At 42.1% G+C, this 12,804-nt stretch overlaps 1 protein-coding gene across 1 annotated transcript in view; it reads right to left on the reverse strand.

Moving 5' to 3' along the window:
- Positions 1-12,804, reverse strand: part of ATP2A3 (ATPase sarcoplasmic/endoplasmic reticulum Ca2+ transporting 3) — a 311,056-nt gene that overhangs the window by 199,549 nt on the left and 98,703 nt on the right. Inside the window, exon 3 of the mRNA XM_077482351.1 lies at positions 10,942-11,024. Coding sequence (XP_077338477.1) covers positions 10,942-11,024 — 83 coding nt within the window. The remainder of the gene's footprint in view (positions 1-10,941; positions 11,025-12,804) is intronic.

Below are 12,804 nucleotides of genomic sequence, written 5' to 3' on the forward strand. Positions count from 1 at the left end.
AGACAGGCATTTCCTCTTAGGGAGGAGGAATGTTTAGCTTCTTCCTTGGCTTTTGTCTGAAATACACTAAAAGCCCACTGCATTATATACATACATCTAAGCCAAAAAACTGATAAACCGTTAAAGCCCTTTAACCTTTAGGAATATTAGGATTTTTTCTACAGCTTACCTGTAAAAATCCTTTTTTGAGAGTACATCGCCGGACACAGAACAGCCATAATAACCAACTGGGTTATATGCTAGCTATTGGTTAATGGACACTGGTAAATCAAACAAGAAGTCCTCCCCTATATAACCCCTCCTACACAGGAAGTATCTCAGTTTTGTAGCAACAATAAACTTCCCAGACAAGAGGGGAGGGATCTTTGTGTCCTGTGATGTACTCAAATAAAAGCATTTCACAGGTAAGCTGTAGAGAAAAAAAAACATTTCTTTGCAGCCATAATGACTAGCTGGGATGTCCCCAAGCAATGCTTTTGAGGGGCAGGAACCCAGTATGACCAAAAGAAATACAATTAGAAAAATAGGATCTATATTGCTGCATGCAGTACACTGCCTTCACAAGGAAAAATCCTCCTGAGTCCTAACACTCACTTAATAAAACCTAGTGAATGTATGTAACGAAGACCAAGAAGTAGCAGCCTTGCAAATCTGAGCCTTACCTCTTAATCCATACGCTAGAATAATTACTTGGCAGAAAGTCGACTCAGAGGCTGCCTGTCCCTTCTGGGACCTTCTGGCAATAAAAGCAGAACACCAGTCTTCCGTATCATTGATAAACTGGCAGATAAATCAGGATTCCTGACCTGTTCCGGCAACTCAAGTTAGGCCACGAGTGTCTGAACTACCTCTAGAGTAGGTAGCAATCTTTCTCCTGCCGACTGTCGATTAGAAGAAATATATAAAAGCGAGACACTGTCCTGATTCAAGTGAAAACTAGAAACCACTCTAAGCAATAGAGATGGATTAGGACACAACATCCCCTTACGATGTGCGACCAAGAATGGCTCCTTGTATGGAAGAGCCACCACCTTTGACACTCCACTTAGTAAATTGATAGAAACCATATAAGCCATCTTCCAGAGATAAGGGACCAACAGTCAACCAACTGGTTAAAAAAAAAAAAAATGGCCTCTGCAAAGACAGCCAAGAGCAAATCCCAGTCCCAAGCACTCAAGAGTGGCCCGACATCTGGGACCACCCTCGCTACATGAAGTATGAATCCAGGAGTGAGAAACAATGGCCACTGGAAAAAATGGATAGGGATGAACTCTAACCCTTAATGGTACTCAAGGCCAATCTCCTTTCCCCTAGTGATTGGAGAAAGATGGGAACTTTTCCACTGATATTCCTGTGAGTGCCACTTCCTGAAAAAAAATATATTTCCAAGTCCTGTAATCCAGGTTTGCTGAAACCAACTTCCAAGGCTCGACAATGTGGAGATACAGGACTTAAGACCATTAGGTCCCACTGGACTGGGAGTGTTCAAGGAGCGACCCCCGCAAGACTTGCTATGTCAGCACACCAAGTCCTCCTGGGCTAATTTGGCTAACACTATTAGCAGTGTTACCACCTTCCGGATTCTTCGCAAAAGTGGGAGAAGTTAAAACAGAGGGAAAGCATCAAATAAGTGAGAACTGGTCCCTAAGGTGTTACCAGTGCATCTGCCCCTATTGTCAGTGGAACTTTCATCCCAGACATAACCTGTGCCCACTTGTAGAACTTGGAATCAAGTAGATCCACCTGCAGGGTTCCCCCTACCATTATACTATACCTGGAGTATGTACTAGTGAGAGATAGCACCTGCTGTACTGTCTCAGACAGAATGTTGTTCACCTTCCTGAGCCGTAAGACTCATGGTGGTTGATATATATGCCTGCAGAAGCATTACTGGATTACACCTACAACTGGTTTGTCCCAACATCCAGAGCAATGCATACTGGCCAACAATCCAAGATATCGACGGGCAGTACTTTCTCCTGTGGAGAACAAGTCCACTGAACTACAGCCACCTTCAAACCAACTGGAGAAGCTAGCATCAGTGGTTATCTTGCCCATCACTTCTCCAGATCTTCAACCAGCAAACTTAACTCTGTAATACCCCCTGGAACAGAGCCCTCTGGCAATCCAATGCCTGGAACTTCATTGTTCCAGACAGAGAGAATGATCTTCTACCAAAGACCTGGAGTAGGACATGCGTCTTGACCTAGATACAACTTCCTCCTGAAGAAATGTATCAAAAGGAAAATCTGGAACAGACTGGTTCCACAACCAAGATTGGGGTAAACTGAGATTGGCACATCTGCGGTTTTTAGCAAGTCCAGTACTGGGAGCTTTGTGAACCCTCGGAGCTGTGGCTAGCCAGAATAGCAGAGTCACGAAAAAAATAAATAAAAAAGACGACTTTGCGCTACAATTTGCAAAAACCCTAGAAAAAAAAAACGGCATGTATTTTTATCTTTCAGTGCGTTTTTTTTTTTGTTTTGTTTTTTCAGAGCTGTGAGCACAACGGCTCTGCACTTGTTAGATGAATTGTGGAAATGCTGGATTAAAATTGTGAGGGGGTTTGAATCGATATATCGCAATTTTTTTTTTTTTTATGTTAATCATGCAGCTCTATCTTGACCAAAATCTATCCGAATTAATGAGGGAAATGGGTCTACAGGAATTACAATATAGTAGGTCGTAACATCCCTGGCGGTATGTCATCAGATTTTTGCGTCTCAAAGTGGTACATTGTTGTTTTGCATTGAAATTTGGCATTTTATATTGTAGGCCTGTAATTCTTAGTAATAATTCATGTAAATCTGTGTAAACAAGAGTCTAGTAGCCATCCTGGGTATGATGACGTTTGAATCACAATCATAATTTAGAATATAACAACTATAAAATTATAAAACGAATAACACAATAATAAAATGTATTCAATGTAATCAAAAACTCAGAAATTTGCTCAGTTGCAGAATTCAGTGTAATGATGAATTTCCCCACAAATCACTAAATTCAGCAAGTGACTAATTTATTATCGTTGTTTTCCAAGCTCGTCTAAAACCACTTGACGTAAAGGGACGCCTTTTGGTTGCCAAGGACAAATCTCAAGTTTCCAGGCAGAAAGAACATTAAGAATTATTATATATATATATATATATATATATATATATATATATATATATATATATATATATATATATATATATATATATATATATATATATATATATATATATATATAATACACACACACACACACACACACATATATATACACACACACACACACACACACACACACACGCAGGGCAAAGCATTAGGGACAAAAAAGGTAAGTGAAATGATTGGTTACATTAAAGTAATCTGTAAGATTACAGTGTACAATAAGCGGGTTTTTGTTGCACTTTTTGTATCTGGTGCCGGGGCTAAGGGTTACTGCTTTTGTTTTTTGTTTTGTTTTTTTAAATATTTTTTATTTTGTTTTCCAGATTTACAAAAGACAGTAAAAAATATTTCTTATACATACCATTACAAATCACTTTGTTTAGCATTCATGATATTTCAATATTTTCAACATTCATATAAAAACAGGAAGTAAGAAAATACACATTGGGTACCCGACCGGATCGATCCTTAATATACCTAAGATAATGTTAATAGAAAAAAAAAAAAAAAAAACGCTTTTGGTCATGAAAATTCACCTTGAGCCACACTCTGGAATACTGCCAGGGAGGTTAAGGGATTATAAACCCTCAGTTTTTTTAACTGCTTGCCAACCAGCTCACGCCGATATACATCGGCAGAAGGGCACGTGCAGGCAGATTAACATACCTGTACGTTGCCCTTTAAGAAGCGATTTGCGGGCGCCCACCCGCTGCGATCTTCGCAGGTGTGATAACGGTTCCCGCGGACTCTATGTCCATGGGGATACCCACAATTGTCTCATGGAGAGGAAGAACGGGGAAATGCTAATGTAAACAAGCATTTCCCAGCTCTGCCTAGTGACACTGACACTGATCACAGCTCCCTGTAAATCGGGAGGGGTGATCAGTGTCGTGTCACACATAACCCCTCCCCCCCCCCACAGTTAGAATCACTCCCTAGGACACACTTAACCCCTACAGTGCCATCTAGTGGTTAACCCCTTCACTGCCAGTCACATTTACACAGTAATCAATGCATTTTTAAATGCACTGATCACTGTATAAATGGAAATGGTCCCAAAATCGCGCCAAAAGTGTCTGATCTGGTCCTCCTAATGTCGCCGTCACGCTACAAATTGCTGATTGCAAAATCTGGTTCAGCTCTGCACAAAAACAAATCAACTTCCAGGTTAGGAGCCGACTGGTTACCATGCACAGCTGCATCAGATTTTGCACGCTCCGGTTTTAATAAATCAACTCTTGTGTAATCAGACAGTGGGACTACTATATTGATCAGCAGCCACTGATCGGGAAAAGTGTTATAACATTCCAGTTCGACAGAAGTCGATCTAATGATTATTTTCTGTTGAACAGGACAGCCATACGTGGGTCAAAATGCAGCTGGTCCCTGCTGAACCCACTGATCCATCTATGGCCAGCTTTATAGATGACTACACAGTCTGTCCAAAGCCATTCTCTTTTCTTAATTTGTGCCAGATAACCATTCAGTTCCAAAGAAATGCTGTAAATGCTTTTGGATATGTGGCGTTTAGATTTTGACCTGTTCTACGTGTAATTATGTCATTCGCGCATGCACAACATTGTCGACATGCAGACTGAGAATAACTGTGCCATGAACGTGTTTAGCGTTGTGTTATGACGACATAGTTCTCACCCTTGGCATTGTAGCTCACAGCAAGAAAATAGGGGTGGGAATGGCATCGGAAGGTTTCTCTAAAGATGCTCCGGCTTCAGCAGTATCAGAAAAAAACATCAGCTGTAATAAAAGTAAGGACACCCAAATGGTGCTGTCACATCTGGTTAGATTGGAATGTGGATTGCAGTGCGGATCTGTTTAACAGGATTGGGCACTACTGCTGCTTTAGGTCAAATGGGCATGCATGGACCCTTCTAGTACATGACGTTTTAGGGAAAGGAGAGACAATGCACCAAGATTTTGATTTTCAAGTCCCAAGTCTAGGTTTAGCACAAGGCATTTTTGTTTTGGAGATGCAGCTGGCCTTAGTAACTGCAAAAGGAGTCCCAACGTGTAGTTTTACTGTTAAATGGTTTTAAATGTGGTCTCCATTAGGGATGAGATTCGCTTTCGTGTTGATGCAAGGTTTTGCAGTGAATTTCGCCCTTATGCAGTTTGCTGAACTGGCAACCTAAATGACCAGGTTTGGCCTGTTTACCCATGCAAACCCCTGGCTGCTGCTTCAAGAAGTCCTACATTTAGTCATGGTATTATACGCCACAAAATAACTTAATCTGCGGAGAAAATGCGGCACTGGTTGCTAGGACACAAGCAGCCACACACTGTCATTGGTTGTTAAATAAAAATAAATACTGTCAAGCTGAGTATTTACATTATACTTTTTATTCTTTTAATGCATATCTGGGGGAACTTTGTTACCCCTTACTCATTCACAAGGTAAGGGATGGATAGGGCTGGGGCACACTTGCTGCATGCCCATTCAAGAGTCTGATATGAATATAGACAAACTCATGCCATTAGTTTTGTTTGTAAATTAGAGGAATTGCACCATTTTTATGTTTCACGTCAAACCTTTTTTAAAAGATGCATTCCCTGAGACTTTTTTGCAATGTTACACATTTGCTCTGGTAATGCCCCAGCTCCCCATGCTCTTTGTTTGACAATCCCTTGCCTATTTGCCTTGAAAATGGTCAGAATTGATTTACAAGACTCGTCTCCCATTGCCTTCACTAGGATTTCCAATAGAGATTGCAATTCGAAAATTTTACAATGCGTTTCCTGAATAGCACATGAATTGAAACCAAGGACATTATCTCATCACTAATATCCACCTTCAGGTGGGGCCTGTGTGTTAAAAATGCTACCAAGCCCAAAGGAATATTTCATACCTGCTTTTCAAATGCACTTACATGAAGGGTCCTTTATATTGGAGCTATGAATGCTACACAACAGAACTCAACTGCAGGTGGGGCTGCAAGCAAGCTGAATTCCCAACTCCTAGGTTCTAGAAAAGCATCTGAGGTGGAAGTATGGCCTCTTCACTATACCTTCTGAACAATCTGAGTTGCTGTTTTCAATCATCCTTGAAACCCAAGTATTTTATATTTCTACCCTGCAGTGCTGGTGTGCTTGAATAATAATTCCCATTAGGAATACTCCATTTAGGTTTCCCACAGGTCCACAGGTTCTGTGGTTTCGATTCACAAATTAAACATTTGCTGCAGATTTACTGGCTGCCAATCGAAGTGATCCTAACGTGTGTATCTAATGTATATGGAAGGGATATTTACAGGAAACTTTTCTGAATTTAACCTTAAATAGGCAATTGATTCTGAGTATTAAAGTGGTTGTTAAGCCACTCTGTTCTCTTCACACAATCTTCTGTTTGCTAATGATAGGTGTCCCAGGGTATGTGCTTTATAGACAAAATGCCCTTCTACACCTTCTTTCAATGCGCCGCTCGGCACACACATGACTAGCCGCCTCTCTACTCAATTGACAACTACAGCAGGAGGGGCAGAGAATCCCCCACTGCCGTCAGTCGTGAGGAGAGGGGCGACCAGTCACGTGAGCACTGAGCGGCGCTCTGAAATAAGGTACAGAATGGCATTTTATTTATAAAGCATATACACTCAGATAGCTAACACTAGCAAACAGAAGATAGTGTGAAAATTGAAAAGTAATTTAAGTGGCAGGAGAGGAAGGGGCGGGCACTGGCACAAGCTGACAGGCGGGGGGGGGGGGGGGGGGGGGGAGAACAGAAGATAGCTGGGGACGACAGAGGCAGGTAAACTGACTACTGTGTCAGGGCAGCCATGATAAACTGTGGTCAGGTTACAGAGAGGAGGGCAGAACCAGGCAGGATCAGTCAGGTATTTCAGGTGATACAGGGGGCCAAATTACACAGCTCAAGCACTGTGCTTTATAACCTGCTTTAAAAGGAACAGGATACTTTACGAGTGGGTGTGAGCTCTGACACCGTTGTCAGTGTATGTGCCACCGCCATACGCTGCTATATACATAGGCTAACATGGAGGGGCGTTTAGAGGCAGGAAAACATCAGATGCCCCTAGGAGCAGCTGTAAAATCATCCTGTATGCATGAGGCCTTACACTCTAGTTGAGTTAGACAAATGCATTCAATCTAGCCAATGTTCATTTCATTTTTTTTCTTTTGCACACTTTTTTTTTAATGAAAAACTGCTATAAGGATTGTAAACTTTAATAAAAAAAATAAAATAAATAAAAAACACTAGACACCGCAAACATGCCGTATTCACCTGCTCTGTGCAATTGTATCCATATGACACACAGAAAGCGACTCCACCCTGCCCCCTGCTCCTTCCTCACTGGCTGTGTCCGATTTTGATGTCTGGATCAAGAACGGGCTCAGGTAAGTAAAAAAAAATAAGTTTTTTTTACCTTAGTGCAGAGAATGCATAAAGAAAAAACAGTCAGGCTTTAGAGCCACCTTCTTTAGGGATCACAAAAAAATAAATAATTCATGGTGACCAGAAACTGCACACCAATCTAAGTTCCTCCAGACACACAGGGAGTAAAATCTGATATATTAAAGCACAAGTCCGCTGCATAGCTGCTCATAATCTATTGTAAGTTTACCTAAAGTTTTGAGTGGAGAAGGGTTAAGCCTCTATTGTGCTTTTATTACCTGTTGGGTTGTTTGCCCTCCACTTCCTGTTACAGCAACATTGTCATTGGTACAAAAGGGACAACAGGGGTACAATAGGAACAAATTAGCTCCTCCTCAACTCAACTAGCCTTAGGTTGAACAAGGTTGTAACCCCCTTTTTCCACAGCCCTGAATGCAGAATTCGGGGTGAAATGTGCAGAGACTAAAGACAAGGAGATTAGTAATAAGCGTAAAGAAATAAAGAAAAAAAAAAAAGAATGAGGTAGAGATGATGGGAGGAGTGTTATAGGGAGTATAGCAATTTATGTACTTCCATAAGATGGGTAGCTGCAAGGCGTTTTATTTGTACAGCCATTTTCCAACATAATTTATTTTGTATTTTTTGGTGGACAGAGCATTTGTTCCTATGCTGCAGTTGGACAATAAAAAGGAGAATTCAATTGTGATGGGAAAAAAATTATACGGTTGACTAAACTATGACTGGCATACATGCTACAACTACCACTATATCAGCATACTGGAGTTTGTGAAGGCTCCCCAAATAGATGCCTTACTTATGCTTGTTTCAGATTTACATCTATATTGTAGAGGAGAAATATACATTCATAAATAGCAATAAAATATAAAATACTGTATAGTCAGAAAAATTGACCAGGCAGTTTTTTTTACCTTCAGGCATTTTGTATTTGTCATAAAGGTTGCTCTGATTCCAGACTAAAGCTTCTTAGCATAGAAAAACAAATAGAAAACAATACATAAAACGGACAATAGCTGTACATTTTTGTTTTTTCTTCAGCATTGTAACCCTGCTCAGCCTCCTGGATTCTACATAAATCTGCATAGTTCTGACTCACGTGCTGTTAACAGCAGGAAAAAAATCCCACACACCCACACCCACCCCCACACCCACCCCCACCCACACCCACACACCCACACACGCCATCTAACTGCATTTTTACGTTACGGTCAGCTACTTTCATTGTAATAGGCATTTTTGCAACATGACGTTTTCTGATTGCAGTGGGCCTGTTTGAAAGATCATAAGTTGCCCCCCTTTGTCAAGAGAATATGCTATGCCACGAATGAGTACATACACCTAGGTGCTTAGGTGTGCAGCATGTATGTGGCCAGAATCGGTCAAATGAGCTGATTACATGTACCTACTCTTGTCAGCGGCTACATTCGATCAGTGCTGGCCAATGATTTGCACCCAAGAAAAACCTGTACCCCGCATTCCTCAAAACTTCACACTGCGTAGTATAACTAGGTATTATAAATGCTTTGTATTATTTGGAGTGGTTTGTTGGGACTGGCGAGTAAAAGTCTGGCCTGTGCATCCACTGGAACTAGCCTGGGTGTCCAAGTACATATGTATTACGTGCGTACTTGATCAGCATGAACCAACTCCTTCAGAAGGTGGTTGCAGTGCTGGCATGCAGTATGCAGGTCTAATCTGAGTTGCAGCTGCAAGCGACAGGTGCAGCTGCTGATAGGATGGTGTCGCTTTCTGAATTCAATCCCAAACGTGTGCAGTGAGTGCACAGTGGGCCTCAGTGTGCACTGAACACATTAGGTCGAGTAATGTCACGTACACACGATCAAACTATCGGGTGGAAAAAGTCTGGCAAACTCAAGTCTGCCGGACAATCCCCCCCGTGTGTAGCCTCCGGCAGACTTTTTTTACCCGAAAGTACGGCGGACTTAGAAAGTAGTTCTGCACTCCAATCTTCCCGCCGGACTCGCATTTCGGCGGACAATCCGGCCGTGCGTATGCCAGTCCGCCGTACTTTTAAAATTAACGGACTTTTCCCGCCCCGGAGAAAAGTCTGCTCATTTCGAGCGGGTCTCCAGGTAGGCGGGGCCCGCGAAGGAGACGTCGCTGGCCCCGCCACCTGGTATGGACTTAAAGGGGAACCCCAACGCCGAAAAAAAAAATCAAATCGGCGTGGGGGTCCCCCCCCCAGGTCCACATCAGACCCTTGTCCGAGCACGCTACCCGGCCGGCCAGGAAGGGGGGGGGGGACGAGCGAGCTGCCCCCCCTCCTGCCCTCAACATGGGGGGTGACTTGGGGAAGGGGGGCCCCCCCCACCCCAAAGCACCTTGTCCCCATGTTGATGAGGAAAAGGGCCTCTTCCTGACAACCCTGGCCGTTGGTTGTCGGGGTCTGCGGGCGGGGGGCTTATCGGAATCCGGGAGCCCCCTTTAATAAGGGGGCCCCCAGATACCGTCCCCCCACCCTATGTGAATGAGTATAGGGTACAATGTACCCCTACCCATTCACCTGTGAAAAAAAGTACAAGAAAAAAAAAAAAAAACAACACAGGGTAAAAATAGTTTATTGCACAGCTTCGGGGGTCTTCGCCGGACTCCTCCGCTATCTTCTTGTAGCTCTTTTACTAGCGGAGGAGCCCGGCTTTTTTCCTCACCACCGGCCTCTTTAGACTTCGGGGGTCAAATTTGGGTACCTCCTCCCCAAAATCTCAGTTTCACAAACAGGAGGAGTCGGGAGGAGGCTTTTGGAGGGGAACACTGCTTTAAAGTGCCTAGAACATTAAAGTGCTTTTTGGAAAGTATTAAAGTTACATGCTGTATTTTTTTATTTTACCATGCTAAAATGGGAAATTATCACCGGTTATATTTTGCAACCATGCCTTAAAAACGAGTAAACACCATTGGTGCATTTTTAGCATTCATCAATATAAGTGAATGGAGGTGTTTGCAAGGCGTCAACGCCTGCCGAATTCTGCAGACATTACTATTGCCTTTTCACAATGTAAGACAGCTCTAACGCTTCTGTGTTTACACCGTCATATGCACCCCTGTTTTAACAATTGTGAGTGGCAGTCAAGAAGCAGTAAAAATGCGACTCAGACACCTCTGTTCAAGGCCTGTGTGAATGTGGCATTGGAACTGTGCTTTATTGTAATATTCACATGTAAATGATTACCCAGTAACATTCTGGATGAACTGGCAGTCAGAAATCCCACATTTTGTATTAATGTATTTTGAGTATGACAAAAAAAAAAAAAAAAAAGGTTTTTGAGTGATGTGATATCAGATGACATCATGGTGAGTGGGTAGTATAAGAAAGTCTGCTGCATATAAAAGTATTTCAACATGCTAGCACAAAAGTAAAGAATTCAAAAAACATTACTTACAAAAGACACACAAGCAGCTAGGAGTAGAATCCGTACTAACAGGTCTTCAAACTGTTCCACTACTAGTTCCCATAAAGATTTACCTGTAAACACAAATATGTAGGGTATTAATATGTTAGTTCTACATCAAAATTGCATTTCTATGCATTTCGTTCGCAAGACTACAAAATTATAATGTTCAGCAGAGTTTGAGTATATTCACAGTAATTTTAAGGGAATCCTGACATGTTCAAGCTGAACTACCTACATCCAACAAGTTTACATCTTAATCTGTTTTTTGGATAAAAAAAATGGCTTTAACTCATGCTCTTTCCTAAAACACAAAAAACAAACAAACAATCTTTAGATGCAGTTATACAACTCCAATACATTTGAGATGCTGTGTGAAATCTACATAAAAAAAACATAATGCAATGATTTGCAAATCTTATAAACCCACATTTTATTCACAATAGAAAAACATACAAAATTGAACATTTAAAAATTTGATAAGAAAAAAAAATAAAAAAAAATAAGGGGTCATTTTAACCACTTGCCGCCCGCCCTATAGGCAAATGAAAGCTGCAAAGTGGTTTCAAAATCCTGACTGGGCCTCATATGACGTCCTCAGGATTTTGAGTCGCTGCGCCCCCGCTGACACCCCGCAACTACGCTCTCGGTAAAGAGTCTCCAATCACGGCTGATCAGTGTAAATAGGAAGAGCAGTTGATCGGCTTTTCCTCACTCGCGTCTGTCAGATGCGAGTAGAGGAGAGCCGATCGGCTGCTCCTCTGACGGGGGGGGTCTGTGCTGATCGATTATCAGTGCAGCCCCCCCGAGGATGCCCACACTGGACCACCAGGGACACCATCAGACCACCAGGTATTCCACACCCTAGACCACCAGGAATGCAAGTCAGTGCCCACAATGGATGCCAATCAGTGCCCACAATGGGCATCACTGATTGGCATCCATCAGTACAAAACAATACGGTGCCGCCCATCAGTGTCCACCCCGTGCCGCCCATCAGCGCCAGCTATCCATGCCCATCTGCGCCAGCTATCAGTGTCCAGCCTTGTCGCCCATCAGTGCCACTTCATCAGTGCCCATCAGTGAAGGAGAAAACGTACTTATTTATAAAGTTTTGAAACTGAAACAAAAAAAATAAAAAAACAAAAAAAATAAACGTTTTTTTTTCCAAATTTTCGGTCTTTTTTTATTTGTTTAGCAAAAAATAAACTGTAGAGGTGATCAAATACCACCAAAAGAAAGCTCTATTTGTGGGAAAAAAAAAAAGGATAAAAATTACATTTTTGTACACTGCAGCATGACTGCGCAATTGTCAAAGTGCGACAGCGCTGAAAGCTCAAAATTAGCCTGGGCAGGAAGGTGTTTAAGTGCCTGGTGTTGAGGTGGTTAAAATTGATGGCAGCAACACATCTCAAAAAAGTTGGAACAGGGCCATTTTCACCACAGTGTAGCATCCCCTCTTAACAGCAGGTCTGTAAACATCTGGGAAAGGAGATCAGTTGCTGAACTTTTGGGAGAGGAATGTTGTCCCTCTCTTGCCCGTTATAGAATTCCAACTGCTCCACAGGACTATTGAGCATTTAGAATTCTATATTAGGAAAAAACGGGACAACCTTCCTCTGCCAAAACTCCAGAGGAAGGGTTGTATTTTTTGTTTGAAGATGCACCAAATATTTTCAAAATGTGAAAGTTCTGGACTGCAGGCAGGCCAGTTAAGCTACTGGACTCTTCTACTTCAAAGCCATCCTGTTGTCATAAATCCAGTATGCAGGTTAGCATCGTTATGCTGAAATATGCAAGGCCTTCCCTTGAAAAAAAAAAAAAAAAAAAAAAAAATTATGTTGTCTGGATGGG

Source organism: Lithobates pipiens, unplaced genomic scaffold (genome assembly GCF_037356315.1).
Source record: "Lithobates pipiens isolate NorthernLeopardFrog02 unplaced genomic scaffold, aLitPip1_a1.2 Scaffold_16, whole genome shotgun sequence".
NCBI classification, from domain to species: Eukaryota; Metazoa; Chordata; class Amphibia; order Anura; family Ranidae; genus Lithobates; species Lithobates pipiens.